This window comes from Xiphophorus hellerii, chromosome 5, assembly GCF_003331165.1.
Source record: "Xiphophorus hellerii strain 12219 chromosome 5, Xiphophorus_hellerii-4.1, whole genome shotgun sequence".
In the NCBI taxonomy this organism is placed as follows: Eukaryota; Metazoa; Chordata; class Actinopteri; order Cyprinodontiformes; family Poeciliidae; genus Xiphophorus; species Xiphophorus hellerii.
In genome coordinates, this window is record NC_045676.1 from 34,266,997 (window position 1) to 34,285,179 (window position 18,183).

Here is an 18,183-nt window from a genome sequence, read left to right on the forward strand (position 1 = left end):
CTCCCATAAGTCAATTCAAAGAAAACAGTAATAATATGGAGGTTTTTCTAACAAAGAGGGAACCCAAGAAGACAGTGGGAAGAATTTTAAAAAATGCAGACTTTGCTCAAAAACCAGTCTACTGTAACAAATGTAGTACGGTGCTGCCCACACATAAAACATTCCAAATTTAAATCAGCCAACCAAGTTGCACCAACTAGGTCAGATGAGTAAATACAGAACAACCAAATACCCGTTTTGCATTTGTTTAAACAGAAAGCAAAGAGAGGAAACAGGGCAACAGTCATTTTAGATGCCTTAAGACAAGAGAGTTCCCTTTTTTCTACCTACAGAAAAGAATTGTGCAGCTCTGGTAGAAGAAATGCTTTAATGACAGATTTTGTATAGACATAAAATGGAAAATCTGGTGTAAAAAAAAACAAAGTATCCAAAATTTAAACAGTGATAACCTCAGCTGGTACAAAGACTATGCAACTCATGCTCACTTTTTTTGTAATGAAATAACTTTATTGCACCTGAAGTAGTAAATATTTACAAAACTATTGCTTAAACTTTTCTTCAACATTTTACTCTGGTATTTGTCCAACTGCATTCAATCAAGGCTGCTCAAATGAAAAATCTAAGAGGAACAGTACACTAGTACTTGATCCCAATTCATCTGTAGAAGACATGTAAATGCTCCAATTGAAGATCCAGATGCAATGAGTGTTGATTCTTTTCCATCATCAGTTCTCAGTTTTCATTCAAACAGGTTCTTACTTACACCTGTTTACAGTCTGCTTACTTATTTAATCACAAGATGCCCCCCAACCCTGCCACTACTCAATCACTAATGCTTGACTGCCTTTTCCAGTTGCACCTATGCACCGTCTCTACTGATGAATCCATCTGGGTTAGCGAAATCACAAACGTCTCTCTTCAAGACGTTTGTGATTTCGCCAACTGAATCCTGCTGCATCATCTTTGCTCCAGGGAACACAACAAAAACTTGGAATTAAGTCACCAGCTAAACTGGGTTCAAACAAAATCTCTAATAAACATTTTTCCCTCTGTGGAAGATATCCCAATCAGTCCATGTAGTCAAAGTCCTCAGGGATGCCAAAGGCCTTGTTGATGCGGCTGTCATCAAAAGAAAACTTCTTTTTTGTCCAAGACTTGATAGCAAAAACATTGTCTGAAAGAAGAAATAATCCAATATTGATAAAACATAAAACCGACAAAAAGTATATAAAAGTAGTATACCCGAGCAGTGCTACCCCATTTTAAAGCAAAGTCACTTAGGAAACAGGAGAAAGATGTTTAATTCCTAGAAACTCCTGTAAAGTCCATAGACACAAAACCATTTGTGTCATCATTGAGGTTTTGGCTGAAGAGAATGGAGAACTACTCTTAGCTATTAACTTACCTGCAGCATCTAGAAAAGATTTGGTTAATTATGGCAACAAATATATTGAAAATGAGGTACTCTGTTTCTGTTTTCCACTGTTGCTTAGCAATGTCAGAGAGGCAACAAAGGAGATATTTGCTGATGCAAAACAAAATACCTCTACAAAGTTTGCAAGTGCAAAAAGTCTGTTTTGCAGAAATTCCACCAATTAATGCTAAATCCCACTAACACTTTTACCTTCTACTTCAGTCCTCTAGACAAAACAGAAGTGATGAAATGAGTTACATGCTTGTGTGGGCGGGTCTACAAATTCGGTTGAAGTTACAAACTGCAAAGAATTAAGATTTCATCAGCTAACTGCACCTAACGGCAGGACAGATGTTACATACAGCAGGAAAATAAAATATGTTCTGTACATTTCAACAGATAATATGTACAAGTTTGTTTTGTGAGCTGATTTATTTGAATGTCAGTTAACTAAGGCTCAAAGACTTTTTTTCATAATCATAGCTAAACCACAAGGAAAGTAATGTTTCACATTCACTCAGTGAAGTGGTTTGAACCAAGTTTACTTCAGCAAATTTGGAGATTTGTGTATCTTAATGTCACCAGTTATTACAGATAATATCTAGTTGTACAAAAAAAACATATCAAGAACTTACCTGTCCACCTGGAGACAGCTTCTTTTGCTACAACATTTGACTTTCCTGAAAGACACGTTTTGTCATCAGCATTTGCATTGCATTGTTTAAAGTTTATGTCGTAACAAATGGCTATGATTTTTGAAGAAGCAAGGTAAGCCTATGAAAGAACAAGTAGGGCATTTAAGGAGAAGCATGCAGCGGTGGTTTTCTGAACTCAATGTCTTAAAACAAACATCAACAACAGTTGATGTTGTTGATGTTTGTATGCCACAACAAAAAAAGTCATTGTCTCACTAATGAACATTCCTCAACTTGAGGAACTTAGGGTAGAACATATTTGCAAAGGTTTTTTTGTTTAACTTAAATGTTTTACAGCTTACATTACTGCTGGGACTGTTTTGTTCTATCCAAAATTGGTATTTTTTGAGTCTTCAGTTAATGATTAATTTATTACTAAACTAGTTGATATTTCAATAATCGATTCATTATGAATAATCTGATTAATTGCTTCAGTCATAGCAGTCATGTTTGATTTTCTACTTACCTCCGTGTCTTGGGAATTATGGGAGAAAAGTGACACACATAGGCAATTTTATTTTATTTTTTAAATTATGAACTACTTTGAGATATGTGGAACTGAGTGTCATGCCTTCAGTTAGCTTTTTCTGAAAGTCTTCTCTGCAAGCTTAATCACACCCTCTCTGCAGGAGACATAACAATATTTAGTCTGCTAAGTGCCCAGCTGCATCCTCCTGTTTTCTGAAGATGGTTATCTGTCCCAAAGCTTTGTGTGTGCATGTTTGTGTGTTAAGGGAGAAGGAGAGGGAAAACAGATCCCATAAGACATGTGAAAACAGATGAGCGAACACAAACCACATATCTCAAACTGTTTATGTTGAATATAGTACAGTTTACAATAGGAATTCTGCAACACTGTAGGGCTTGGCAATCAGCTTTATCGAGTACATTAATTTTTTATTCAAGTTATCTACTTAATTTTCCACCAATGCAATTCTTGGGTTTCCATAGTTCAGAGTGGAAACCCGCAAGATGGTGGGCCATCTTGTTTGACAACCATGTTTTAGAGCTTCTCATTATTTGGACTTTGAAATCAAGGCAACTCACAGAAAGAATGATGGAAATAAAAGCCAGGTTTTGAAAATATTTGCCATTTTTAATTTCTTTTTAAGAAAAGAAAGTCAGGGGTGGGGAGGATGGAAGTCAAATACAATTGAAAATCAAAATGGATATAAAAAATATGATTTTATTTTCAAATTGTTGCAGTAACAAAGGAAAAGCTGAGACCTTTATGCTTTGGTGGGTCTTTGGGAGAGCTGTGAAAATGTTTTGCTGTCAACGCTAATGAAATAAGCGTAGTACAAAATTAAAAGGGTTATGAAGAACCAAGTTATTGTAAGTTATAATGCGGTAATCTAAATCCTTCTGGTATCTTTCATAATTACTGTAATTATTTTTACTGAGAACTTCTATAAAGATATTTCACTGAATAAAATATTTTTACTTCAATATTAAAATTAATGAAATGGTGATCAGTAGGTCAAATGTTAAAATATAAATTTTTACTCCAATCATTAAATCAATAAAAACTAAATACTTTCAACATGCATATACAGTGTATCACAAAGGTGAGTACACCATTACATTTCTGCAGATACTTAAGTATATCTTTTCATGGGACAACACTGACAAAATGACACTTGGACATAATGAAAAGCAGTCTGTGTGCAGCTTATATAACTGTGTAAATTTGTTCTTCCCTCAAAATAACACTATATACATACATACAGCTATTAATGTCTAAACCGCCAGCAACAAAAGTGAATACATCCCTTAGTGAAAGTTCCTTAAGTGTCAACATTTTGTGTGGCCACCATTATTTACCAAAACTGTCTTAACTCTCTTGGGCATAGAGTTTGCCACAGCTTCACAGGTTGCCATTGGAATGCTTTTCCACTCCTCCATGACGACATCACAGAGCTGGCGGCTATTCAAGACATGGCGCTCCTCCATCTTCCGCTTGAGGACGTCCCAAAGAGGTTCTATTGGGTTTAGGTCTGGAGACATGCTTTGTCAGTCCATCATCTTCACCCTCAGCCTCTTCAATAAAGCAGTGGTTGTCTTAGAGGTGTGTTTGGGGTCATTCTCATGCTGGAACACTGCCCTGCAACCCTTCAGTATTTCACAGTACATATTGGAGTTTATGAAATGTAACTCCCCAACACCTGCTGAACTCATGCAGCCCCAGACCATGGCATTCCCACCACCATGCTTGACTGTAGGCATCACACACTTATCTTAATACTCCTTATCTGATTGCAGCCACACAGGATGGAGACCATCTGAACCAAACAAATTAATCTTGGTCCAATCAGACCACAGGACCTGGTACCAGTAATCCATGTCCTTTGTTGACATGTCCTCAGCAAACTGTTTGCAGGCTTTCTTGTGTACGGACTTAAGAAGAGGCTTCCTTCTGGGGTGACAGCCATGCAGACCAATCTTATGTAGTGTGCGGCATATGGTCTGAGCACTGACAGGCTGACTTCCCACCTCTTTAATCTCTGCAGTAATGCTGACAGAACATAAGCACCTATCTTTTAAAGGCAGCATTTGGATGTGACGCTGAGCACGTGCACTGAGCTTCTTTGGACTCAAGGTCTGGTCTGAGTGGACCCTGTTCTTTTAAAACACTGGATGATCTTGGCCACTGTGCTGCAGCTCAGTTCCAGGGTGTTAGCAATCCTCCTGCAGCCTTGGCCATCTTCATGTACCACAACAATTCGTCTTTTAAGATCCTCAGAGAGTTCTTTGCCATGAGATGCCATGTTGGAACTTTCAGTGACCAGTATGAGAGCGTGTGAGAGCTGTACTACAAAATATAACACAGTTACTCCCTATACACACCTTAGAACTAGTAACACTAACTAGTCACATGACATTTTGGAGGGAAAATGAAAAGTGCTCAATTTGGACATTTAGGGGTGTAGTCTCTTAGGGGTGTACTCACCTTTGTTGCCGGTGGTTTAGACATTAATGGTTGTATATAGAGTTATTTTGAGGGAAGAATAAATTTACACTGTTATATAAGCTGCACACAGACTACTTTTCATTGTGTCAAAGTGTCATTTTGTCAGTGTTGTCCCAGGAAAAGATATAATTAAATATCTGCAGAAATGCGAGGGGTGTACTCACTTTTGTGATACACTGTATTTTAAGTGTCTGAATATCAGTGTGTGTGAATGCAGAGGAGTTGGAAATGGAGGCATGGAAAACACAATGACACAGTGTAAACATATTGCAGGGCTGGTGCAACATTAGGAGGTGTAAGTAAACAAAATCGCAGTTGTTTTTTTTAAAAGCTGGATTGCAAGAGTCTCTGTTGCTCTGAGGGTTTCACTGGTGGAGCAGATTTATTCCTAATAGATAGGTTTATACTTGATGCATTTAAAGGGACCTCATCATGCAGGTTCAGCCCAGTGAGACGTTTTCATGCTGACCTTGCATCACGCTGGTTTTATATATATATATTTTTTTCTTTATATTATTATTTTTCTGGTTACACGATTCGTGATTGTTACATTTGATATGTCAAATGTATCAAACGCATTTGATACATTTGACTAAGTATCAAATGCTTTGTCCACTTAGTCAGCCAGAGTTAAAATGTGCGGCCGCGCGGAGATCTGAAAATCTCGGTCCATAAACTCGAGCAACCAAAACAGTTTCTGTGGAGCTTATTAAAAACTCAACAAGCACGAAATGGAAGAGCTACTATAGCCACATTAGCAACATTAAATTAAATCTCCCGTTTGTTGCGCAGTGCAGCGGATTTAACTCATCACGCAGGGCCTGTCCAAGGCTGTATGAGGTCTTGAGCAGAATTTGACTTAGGGGCCCCTCTTGCTGCTAAAAATATCAGCACCTCTAACAGCTTCTGTGTTAGATTTAATCTGGGAGAAGGGAGTAGTTTAATTGGTCAACCTAAAAAGCAATAAGTTATACTTGCAATTTACTCATTTGTATTTGTGAACAAACAGAGCTCAAACTCAAAGATTAAACTCACAGCATCAGATTGTAGCCGTGGTAACAAAACAATCTAACTATGAATATTGTTATTTGAACTTTTACAAAGTAAATTAGCCAGCTCCTTAAAATCTTACATTTAAATGTTAAACAATTTAAAATATTTTAATTTATGTATGCTGAAACCATTAAATCAAATTTAGAAGCATTGATCATCTCAACAAACAAATGTTATATTTATGTATCTGTGGTCTGTGTCAAAATATTAGCGTTTACTGAAGCCATGGGGGACCTTATGGAGCCGCTGTCTTAATTTGGCTTAAACAGAAGTGCAAATAATTGATATTCATTTTAATTGTATTTCTGATTTGATGTTTTTAAGACTCTACTGTATAGCTGTGGGTTTAAATACCATTTCACTGGCGATGCTGTCCTGTTACATATAACTACCCAGTAATATGTTTTACATTTCATGTCAACTTAGCTTCTTAATACAAAAATACGGTGGACCACCAGTGGACCGCCTCGGTGCCCTGACCACCAGGCTTAGCAAGTTTTCTGGGGGAAAACATTTTGCTCATTGAGTGAACAGATGACCAAGCCTACGTGACGTTTCAAAATAGTCTTCTAGCTTTCTCTGAATGGGAAGAAAATATCAGTCTTTTAACATGTTCAAAACAATGATTAATCATGTAATTATTTGAACAAATTGTAAGGTAATGTGGGTGACTAGACTCACTCATCGCTTTGATGACGTCGGGGTCACACTCGCGGTACTTCTCCAGCTCGGCTTGCAGATTCGTTTGCTCTTCCCTCAGAGACTGCAGCTGCTTCAGCAGGGAGCTTCTTTCTTTCTACACACACCCCCCCCACACACACACACATGCCCACGCCCACACACCCCCCCCACACACACACCCACAGCCTGTTAGACAGATTCTCATGCACTAAACTTGATGGCTGTGTGAAGGTTCTTTGATACCACTTGATCTTACCGTTCCTTCTCGTCCCACTTTTGACTTTTCCACTGTTTTCTCTACAGAAACTTTTCGCTGCTTTGCATCAGAAGCCTGTAAAAGAAACAAAAACAAGAAAACAACATCAAGCTTCCTATAAAGTCTTGAAGAGTCTGGAAATTTAAGAAGTTTGATTCAATATTTTCAAGGTCTAAATAATTCTAGAATTTATTTTAAATCTTATGCAGTTTTATAATTTATTCTGTGTTCTTTATTAATTATGAACAATATCTACATTTTAAAAAGTAAGTTGATGCAATAAGAGCTTTAAAACTGTAGCTTAAATAATAGATGCAAAGTTTTATAGTTATCCATCCATCAGCCAGACTACCCATCACTTGTCCATATTATAATCTAACCTTCTGCCTATAAATTAATGAATGCCTGTCCATTCATCATTTTAAAGCCTGTGGGTTTTACAGGTACCATATGAAAGGGGTTTGAACTCAAACATTAACTAGAAAATGTGAAGAATATTTTTAATCACCATTAGGGCTGCAGCTAACGATTATTTTAGTGATTGGATAAAAGAGAAAAAAAAGCCCATTCTGCAGATTTTTCATTAAACCACTTAAGCCTTTTTTATATGGTATCAGAAATACATGAAAATATGCAAATAAACAAGAAAAACAATTTCTTGCCTAAATTGCAAGAACAGCATTCCTTTAGTGACACTTGATCATTTGTAGTAAATCATGCATCTGCAGCTAAAAAAATACCTAAAAATTACACATATGAAAAGCACAGCCCTTTCTGCTGGACTTATACAATTTTTGCACTTCTTTGGCTTCATTACTGCACTAGCTGTGCTGTTCTTTAAGTAAATGGATTTTTTGAGTCCGTATTCTACATTTAATTGTTTACTAAATTAGTTGGCAATTATTTCAATAACTGATTCATCACAATTAACCGTTTCAGTCCAAATAATCATTATTATATTTTGTAAACAAATGGGTTCTTCTCACCTGGAATGTAAAGGCACAACTAAAGTAATCCAAGTACCAAGCTGTGTTTGGGATGCAGCTAGAGATTATTTTAATAATCAGATTGATTTTCTACTAATAACATTAGTAGAAAATATTTTTCACTATTTGACTCCACCAATATAATCAGTAATTTGCGCCGCTAATAAAATCTGAAGCCATCAGTGCAGCCATATGACTGTATGACAGCACATACTTGTAGGAAATTCACATTGTGCCACAACGCACTGTTGGTTTGCCTCTGAAAAAATGGCAGCTGACATTCTCTGCAGTTGCTAAGTTAACATTACACCATCTGTCAACCAGGCAACCAAAGAGGGAAGTGGGTCATCACAGACCACAAGAGCGTCAAAGAGCAGCAGAGTGACTTTTATGCCACTAAAAACCTCCTACAGATGAGCAGAAAACCAAGACGTTTTCTCAGCTAAACTGAGAGAAATGAGTTACAATGTATTTTAAACTCTGATTTATCTGCCTTTAAAATAAATCAAAAAATGCCAGAACTGAGGTTCTGGCATTTTAAAGCACAACAACAAAATACAGATATTTACTGCCTCTTCTTGTGTCTTTTTAGAAGTTTTTCTAAGCTATTTTCTGCATCCTGACCTCTTTACTGTAATCTACAGTTGGCAGCATCATTCTGAGCACAGAGAATCAGACAAAAAAAGCCTGCTGGGAAATTAAATCTCATCTCCTCCCGTCATCAGTTACAGATTTTACTAAAAATAAAGAAGTTATCTGTGAGTTATTCTGAGTTATCTGTTAGGTGTGTAGATGAGTCATCTGTTAGGTGTGTGCTAGTTAGCAGTATCAAGACACATTAAGGTATTAAGTGTTTTAAAATGTTCCGTCACACTATTCCTCAGTTTAAAATCATTTATAATAAATAGACTGTCAGAAAAAGTGACCTGTTGCTGCACGCAACCTGTCAGCAGCAACACAAAAACCATCTGTCACCTGTTTCTTCAGCTCCTCCAGTTTGTGCTTGCGAGCATGTAAGGCCTTACTGGGAAAAGCCCAGTAGTAATTGGAGGTGCCGATTCGTTCGCAGTCCACCATGTTGTCATCCACCAGGCTCTGTAGCACTTCCTTCACCGTCATTGGAGCTGAAAGCACAAAGGTTAGAGGACAACAGTCCAGGCATGCTTCTCTCAGGACATAAGGCTACTTGGAGATTTATAAAAGAACTACAAGGTCAGCCGTATTTGGCATCAGGGATAATATAGTGTTTTCCTGAGGATCATCACTATCGGGTTTTACTTCTCCAGAGCTCTACTGGATCAGTTCTGGGATCCACAGCTATAGCCAGGTTGATGATTTAACAATGTGCCTAGAGAGTTTGCTGCATGAGCAGAAGTTACAGTACATCTTGAATGTTGTTAATGGTGAAATGTGATACTCTCATGCTTTGCTGGTTCCTTTCACACTGACAACAAAATCTGCTGAGAGGAGGTAAAGCAGCAGCAGAAACACAGAGGGCCGCTTTAACACCAAACAAGCTCATGGTTGCTCAGGAAACTGGAAACATAAATATATTCTCAAACTAACATGGATGCACCATTGGACAAAGCAGGCAGCACTGTGAGGATCATGTTTTTGATTTCTTTTGTGCATTTTACACAATTCAGCCTGATCTGCTCTGTGAGAAACTACAAAAGACACAGGTGGAGGCCTCAACAATCTCCTGGATCTATGACTACCTCACAAACAGACCACAGTTTGTGAGACTGAAGAACTGTGTGTCTAACCAGGTGGTCAGTAACAGAGGAGCAAAACAAGGCCCTATACTCTCACCATTCATTTTGTCTCTGTACACTTCAGACTTCCAGCACAAGTCTGACTTCCGTCATCTACAGAAATACTCAGATGACTCTGCAGTTGTCAGGTTTATCAGAGATGGACAAGAGGTTGAGTACAGAGAGCTGGTGGACCGCTTTGTGTCATGGTGTGGGAACAATCATCTCATCGTAATTTTGAACAAAACAAAGGAGATGATTGTTGATTTCAGGAGGAACAGGGTTAGATCAAATCCTGTTTCCATCATGGAAAAAGAAGTGGAGGTGGTTGAGGAATATAAATCCCTCTGTGTTCATCTGGACAACAGACTGGACTGGAGAATCAACAGTGAAACGTCTATAAGAAGGGACAGAGCAGACTGGAGATTTTAATTATTTATGCATGTTGTATTGCAATTGGGGCTGCCAACGTCAACGCGTGCGATTAATCAGAAAATTTTACTGCGTTAATATAACATAATGAAGATTAATCAAACTACTATTTGACCTAAAAGCCTCTGTGGCAGAGGGTTACCTACTTCAAAGCAGCACGTTATCGACTCAACACACTGGGAGTAACACAGCAAACAGCAACAAAAGCTGAAATTTCTTCGACTTTCTTGTGTTTCGTCTCTAGCCCTCGAGTTCACATCTACGTGTACAAGCTCAAAATTTCACATGCATGAATTACGCCGGTCGCTCGGCTGGAGGGGAACAAGAGACTGCCGCCTCATCGCACAAGTTCCAATTCTGACTTCCTTACAGCTTTCCTGAATATTAACGTCTGGAAAAATGAGAATGAAATGGTTTGAGATGTTAAATAATATTTTGGAAACATGCATACAGTGGCAGTTTTTGATATATGCTACCTAGGCAGCTGCCTAGGGCAGCATCAGTAAGGTGGGGCACCCAAGAACAAAAAAATTAAATATATCATATATGTCAGTTGTGTCCTGAACAAGTTTACTACTACTTGCATGCATGAGTAGTGGAGTAACTTTTCCTTACTTGCTGAAAGGGGATTACATTACCTGCTTTCTCCTGCTGCAAAAAAAAAAATTAAAAATAAATAAATAAATATATATATTATATATGATAAATGCTTGCATTTTAGTTGGTTGGAATGGAGCAGAAGGGGCTTACACGCGGCACCATTCCTGCAAGAACCACAACTGTGGGAGTGTGATTAATCTGATTATTATATTTTTTAATTGATTGACACTACAAAATCACAAAATATTACCAAGTATTTTAGGCAAAACTGTCTTGTTATAAGTGAAATAATCTGCCAATAGAACTAGTACTTCTTTCCCAACTTTAAGGAAATATTTATTTAAATCAAGCTCCTAGATCTTGCTGAAAAGTTACTTGTAAGTTTGTTTTGTCTTATTTCAAGTGTATTAAGATATAAGTACTACAAATTAGACTAAAAATACTTTGTAGGATTTTGTGTTTATGCAGTGTGTTTGCAAGTATTAAACCTCTAGCACATAATAAATCATTTAGAATATTTAGAGTTAAAATAATGTTTCTCATCTTAGGATCAACCATCAGTTCCAACAGCCCTATTCTCATCCTAACTCTTATCCCCATAGGCCTGGCAGCTGCTCCAGGGCACAGTTACAGAAACAAATTGATTCTATAGAAAATTGCAATTCCACTTTTGAGAGTGCACTCTAAAAAGTGTACTCTAAAAATACACTATTTAGAGAACACTTTAGAAAGTGTATTTGGGCTATAGTTCATCTTATGGACTTATTTACATCGAATCAAACTTAATTCTTTTGCGTTAGTTATGACAACTTTCTTTCATGTATTCAATTAGTTACAAGTTACAAATCTTTAACTTAAGGGAACTTTTTACTTTGACTTTTCTATTTTTTTTTCTAGAATAAGCATGCTGCTAACACTGACTCTAAATTTAATTTTGGTACAGACCAAAAGTTTGGACACACCTTTTAATTCAATGAATTTCCTTTATTTTCATGACTATTGACATTGTAGATTCACACTGAAGGCATCAAAACTATGAATAACACATGTGGAAATATGCACTAAACAAAAAAGTGTAAAACAACTGAAAATAGCCCTTATATTCTAGTTTCTTCAAAGTAGAAACCTTTTGCTGTGATTACTGCTTTGCACACACTCTGCATTTTCTTGATGAGCTTCAACAGGTAGTCACCTGAAATGGTTTTCACTTCATAGGTGTGCCCTGTCAGGTTAATAAGTGGGATTTCTTGCCTTATAAATAGTCATGAAAATAAAGAAAACCCATTGAATTAGAAGGTGTGTCCAAACTTTTGGTCTGTACTGTACTTGTGACTGAAGTAGAAATACATTTTTGATTTTTCAAAATATCTTTAGCTGAAAGAAACTGATTTGCATGAAAGCAGTGAGCAATTTTAAACTGAGTGATGCTCACCTGCGTTCTCTCAATCTCAACATAACTTTATAGATAGCAGAACCATCATAAACATGTTGAGCAGTAGGTATAGCTGTAACTATACTATTTAAAACAAAGACACTGAACATATTTCTATTTGAAAGGAGGGTATTAACATAGTTAAGGAGTGGTTTTAACTCTGACATGATTCAGGTAAACACTTCAGAGCTCTGGAAAGAAAAACAAACTGCTTGACTTAATTACGTTCCCTGCAAGTCTCAGCAAGAACAATGTCGGTGTGTAGAGAACATTAAATCCCTTCTATGTATTCACACTATTTGTATATATTGCATTACTATCAGACTTTAAATGTTACAACTCACATCTTCTGAATATAACATGTACACACCTTCATAGTGTTAATTCAACAGGATTCATGTAGTCCTGTAGTCACCCCCTTATGAAATATTTTTGATTTAGATTTTTTTCTGTTTACTGTAATTAATTTTTTTTTAAAGTGAAAGTGACTTTCTTTTGAAAACTGTTTATATTTACTCACCAATGCCCTTTGACTTGGGAGCAATCTTCTCAATGTCTTTAAGCTGAAACACGTCCTTCTAAAAGAACAAAAAAAACATGTTTAAGAACTTCTTACTGGTTGGTTATATGCAGGAGGAAGAAGACATTTAACTTCTGTCTACATGTGGATCAGTTTATATTTAGGTTTTATGGATGCTATTACAGGAATATGGACAATAATTGTTTTTTGTGACATTAATCCCCAGGGTTTTTTTTATTTTTATTAATCCCCAGGTTGTGCTGGGTATGTTTCCTGTAACCATGCAATTAAAATACTTAAAGGAAATTTAACTGTGGCTCTAAAAAAAGATTGGAAATTTTTTAGACCATCACTCACATAGTTTAAGTGTTTTACATTAAAATAGAATACAAATAATTCTAAAAATATTTTGGAAATATTCCAGTTTGTTAAAATAGAATTTACAGTGTCTACAAAAAATATTCACTCCCTCGGATGTGCTACCATTTTTATTGCTTTTGCAAAACAATCGTTAAAATTTGGCTTTTTTGACAAAGAAAAAAAAACAAAAAAACCTATAACATCAAAGTGAAAACTGATTCCCATAAAATAACGACAGGTAAAAAATATTTAACATCCATTCAGTTTCTAACACTCTTGTCCCTAGTGGGGTCAGGATCGGTGCTGGTGCCTATCTCCAGCGAACGTTCCGGGCGAGAGGCGGGGTCACCCTGGACAGGTCACCAGTCTGTCGCAGGGCAACACAGAGACAGACAGGACAAACAACCATGCACATACACACTCACACCTACGGACAATTTAGAGAAACCAATTAACCTAACAGTCATGTTTTTGGACTGTGGGAGGAAGCCGGAATACCCGGAGAGAACACAGGGAGAACATGCAAACGCCATGCAGAAAGACTCTGGGCCAGGAATCAAACCCAGGACCTTCTTGCTGCAAAGCAACAGTGCTACCAACTGTGCCACTGTGCAGCCCAATATTTAATATATTAACATAACATAATGATGTCATCTCAAAATGAGTAGAATGGAGATCATTGAAGTGAGTGAAGTGATTGTGGTTTAAGATACACTCACTGGTTCATCAGTATGTCATTATAGCATGAAGGCTAAAGAACACTCATAGAAAAGGCTATTGAAAAGTATCAGACACAAAAAACCTCTAATGCAATAAACATCCCCCAGAATTCAGGCAAATCCATCATCTAGAAAAGCAATGAATATGGTTCATGTGTAAATCTCTTATATAAAAATTATTTCTACTTGTCCTTATTTTTGTAGAAATCAGTTTTCACTTGAGGGATTTTTTTGTAAATGTTTTTATCAGAAATGTTGTTGATCATGAGTGATTTGTAAATCAATAAAAGAATAAAATATCCAAGAAGCTGAATACATTTTTAGAGGCACTGTACATGAAAATTACAAGACAAAACCAAATTTAACTAGGTCTTAATTTTTTTATGTAATTATAGTTTGTTCTAAAATCTAAATTGCTATGTGAAGTGGTAAAGGCCAATTCATATTTCATCCACCATAGATTAGTAATGTTGAACAAAAATAAACCTGTGAGGAAATAAAATGAAGAGGCAAGATGATTCTCTGCTGAGGGAAAATATTTATATTCCCTAAAATGAGTTGAGCTGAAAAAAATGCAGGGTTTCCCCCAGTTTGTTACAGGCCTGGTGGGTCCGCCATGCTTTACATGCCCCCCACCAGGTTAAGCATTGTGTGTTTTTGTTTTTATTAAAAAGAAAATTGTTTATTTTTATTTTTTATTTTAAATAAGCCGGATTGCAAGCGTCTCTTCTGTGGTGAGCATTTCACTGGCAGGGCAAAATTATTCCTGAAATAAAGATGGGTTTATAGTTTTTAATAGTTGATTCATTGAGCAGGGAGCGTGCACCAATCAGACCGGTGGCACCTCAGTGTGTTAGCCGCTTAGCGTGCGTTGTCGTGGATTGATCTCTGAAGTTTACCTCAATCATATAGGCTCAGAAAATGTACATTTGTATCTACTCCCTGTGAGAATGAGGAACCATGTTTCTTTGTAGAATTTATCAAGGAAAATCCATCGCGTTTGCTCTGGTCACACAGCTCAATGTGAACCACAAATGTTCACATTAAGCTGTGCTCAATGTTTGCAGGTGAAGGTTTGAGCGTGTACCTCAAACGTGCATCTCCTGTTATTGTTATCAATAACAATCAATAATGTTATTGATTGAGAACAATCAATAATGTTCTCAATCAATAATGACTGAGTACAATCATTATTTGTGGCGTGTGTGTTTACGTGTCAACATGCTGACTTTGTCTACACTTTATAAAGTTTAGAGTTAGCCGGTTCATTATGGACCAGTGGCTCGCTCGTGACTAGTGCAGCATGCTGGTTTATTTTTATTTTAGTTTATTTTTTGCGGCGACACAATGTATATCAAATGCTTAGTCAACTTAAAGTCAGGTAGAGCTGCTGCGGGGCCGCACAGAGAACAGAAAGTCCCATGAACCTCAGGCAACGAAAGCAGTCTCTGTGGTGCTTATTAAAAACTCAACAGACACGAAGTAGAAGAGATACTAAAGCCACATAAATTAAACCTCCCCTTTGCTCCTCTACATCCAGCAGCATAGTTGAGCTGTGCAGCGGGTCTAGCTCATCATGCAGGGCCGGTCCAATGTTGAATGAGGCCTTGAGCAGAATTTGACTTAGGGGCCCCTGTTGCTGCAAACATCAGCACCTCTAACATCATTTCTCCATGGGGGCCTAGTTTAATTGGCCAAGCAGTCAAATGTAATTGTAGTTTACTAAGATGTATTTGTGAACAAACAACTAAAACTCAAAGATTAAACTGAGACCATCGGATGGTTGCTATGGTAACAAAACAATCCAACTATGAAGATTGTTCTTTGAAGTACATTTGCCAGCTCCTTAAAATCTTAGATTTAAATGTTATATAATTTAAAATATTTTAATTTATTTATGCTGAAACAATTAAATCAAATTTAACAGCATTGATATTCTCTTAGTTCATTTATTCCTTGGGTCGGTTCTAAATGTGATCAGCATTACATAATGTTTTTAGATCCACTAACTGATTAATTTGGATTTAACAAAAGAGCAAATAATTGATATTTATTTTAATTGTATTTTTTAAATTATTTGTTGTTTTTAAAATTCTATAGCTGTGGGTGTAAGTATTGCCGGCAATGTTTTCCAGTAACATAATTACTCAGTAATATTTTACGGTTCCTGTCAACTTAACATCTTTTATTACAAAACCCCGGTACACGGCCTCAGTGCACCGACCGCCGAACTTAGCAAGTTTTCTAGGGGAAACCCTGAAATGTAATACTCTATTCATCACACACTTAATTATAATTGTAGTTATAATTGATTATATACAACAAGCCAAATATAAACAAAAACTAACAGCTTCACTGCTTGGAATGTGTTTGCAAGCAAAGTTTAAAAGATAAAACTTTAACAAGTTTATATTAGCATTAGTTCCTCATTTCCAATAGCAGTGCTGCTTTTCAAACAAGCAATTCAATATAAAAAAAAAACAAAAATGTGATTACTAAGACCAGATTTATATAATTTTTATGTTTTTTTTTCTAAAATATAAATCAATAAAATTTTATTTGTACTGCACCTTCCAGCAACAACGCATTTCAAAGTGTTTTACATCATAAAAATACAAAAATACAAAGTCAAGTACCATCGTTACACATCAGACTGTTGATTAACTTTCCATTGATTGTGTTTTAAAAAGCAACTCAGTCAAAAAGGGAACACGGTAACGGCGACTGAAGTTTATTTAAGTATTTTAATTTTGATTGCTTAATTAATGATTAATGAAAGGAATTGTATCAATGTAATGAGTTATGCTTCATGAACGGTGAAAACAATTGTAATTTTTATTTCTTGTTTAGCTCTTAACGGTGGTTGATGACATACAAGGATGGCTTTAATAAATCACCATTTTACCATCAGTTCCAGCCTTCTCAAAGTTGACTGAATGCTACAGTAAGGTTTTTAGTCACATTTTACACAACAAACTGAAAAGATCTTTCATTTCTCTTCTTTCTAGACTCTTCCACCGGCTTCCTACTCTCACTACAAATTATATCATCTGAATACTCACCCCATCAGGAGACCTGATATGACAACCTCTCCATCATCATCATCATCATCATTTTTAACAATAATTTGTCTCTATTGAGACAAATTGACTGAAAGGCAGTATAATATTTCAGGCTTTAAGAATTTTTGTCAGAATATTTTACAGCATTTACGAACAAAAGAGTGAAGAGGGTCTCGTTGTACTTCAGTGTGTAACTGCTGTAAGTTGGACTGGAACAGTAGAATTTTTTCATGCCATGAAAAAGAGTCATTTATTTCACCAGTGACTGAAAAACTTACTGATTCAAAAAAAATCTCCATCATCCGAGTTCTCTTCTCTTCCAAACTGAGTCCTTTCTTTTTTGACTGCAACAGATCCAAATGATAATCCCAAAACATTAGAAACCAATAAATCACCAACAAATTGCTTCCTGTGTAATTAATCTACAGTTTAAATTATCACCAAAACACGTCCATCTGAACTATAAGCATACTTGAATTTAATTTAGTGGATTGGTACATTTTAGAGATAAATTAAGATAAGTTGTTTTGTCTCGTCTGTTCCGTCTTAGAATGATTTGCAGTCATTTTAGGGTTTTCTACTAGCCGTCACCATTACTAGTACTCTATATAACAAACTATAACTATTTAGCTTAATGTAATTTTTCCCCTTTGGCGAATTTGCCACTCTCAATATGGTTGGCGACATTGACGAATGTGGCGTCTACTCTTTCTTTTTAACTTAACGTTGACTTTAGATTTAGCCCCGTAAAATAGATAGCCATCAGTCATTGTCACCATTAGGTTTGTGAAAAATATCTTCTGGGTTTTAGTTGGTAAACAGCAGACAGTCGGGTGGCGTTTCATTATAATCTAGCTTGAAAAAGAACTCGTTGCTGGCTAGGTTCACGAATGCCTCAACCGCTGATCATCAATTCCGAACTAAGAAAACATTTACTTACCATTTTCAGGCGGGACTGCACCAGTTACACCGGTAACAACGTTTGGGTAGTTTAACCGCAATATATCAGTATATATATTCAGTTTATCTGTAATCCAAACGACAAAAACATCGCCTGGGTGCTACTGAATTTCCCGCGATACAGTGTCAGGGGTGAATGCGGCATTCAAGTCTACTCGTAAATTCTCACACAACCATTTAACACAGACTTGTGGAAAAAACTGGACATTTTTGTTAAAATGAAGTGACTGAGAATCATAAGAGAAACTGAAAGTAACTCTTTTAACTAGTGAAAAGTGGTACTATACG

General features: G+C 36.5%; 1 protein-coding gene across 3 annotated transcripts; it reads right to left on the reverse strand.

Moving 5' to 3' along the window:
- Positions 1-348: 348 nt before the first annotated feature.
- On the reverse strand, positions 349-18,030 carry mnd1 (meiotic nuclear divisions 1 homolog (S. cerevisiae)). Of its 3 annotated transcripts, XM_032563578.1 has the most exons (8): positions 17,876-18,030; positions 17,214-17,279; positions 12,795-12,852; positions 9,032-9,180; positions 7,071-7,145; positions 6,815-6,929; positions 2,050-2,094; positions 349-1,174 (listed from the first exon to the last, which is right to left on the reverse strand). In XM_032563578.1, the coding sequence occupies exons 1-8, from the start codon at positions 17,876-17,878 to the stop codon at positions 1,068-1,070; spliced, it is 618 nt and encodes a 205-aa protein (XP_032419469.1). In that variant the 5' UTR covers positions 17,879-18,030; the 3' UTR covers positions 349-1,067. The 3 variants fall into 3 exon arrangements, with proteins under 3 accessions (XP_032419469.1, XP_032419470.1, XP_032419468.1); XM_032563579.1 differs by lacking the exon at positions 17,214-17,279; XM_032563577.1 differs by lacking the exon at positions 17,876-18,030 and having other exon boundaries at positions 17,214-17,780.
- Positions 18,031-18,183: the final 153 nt, after the last annotated feature.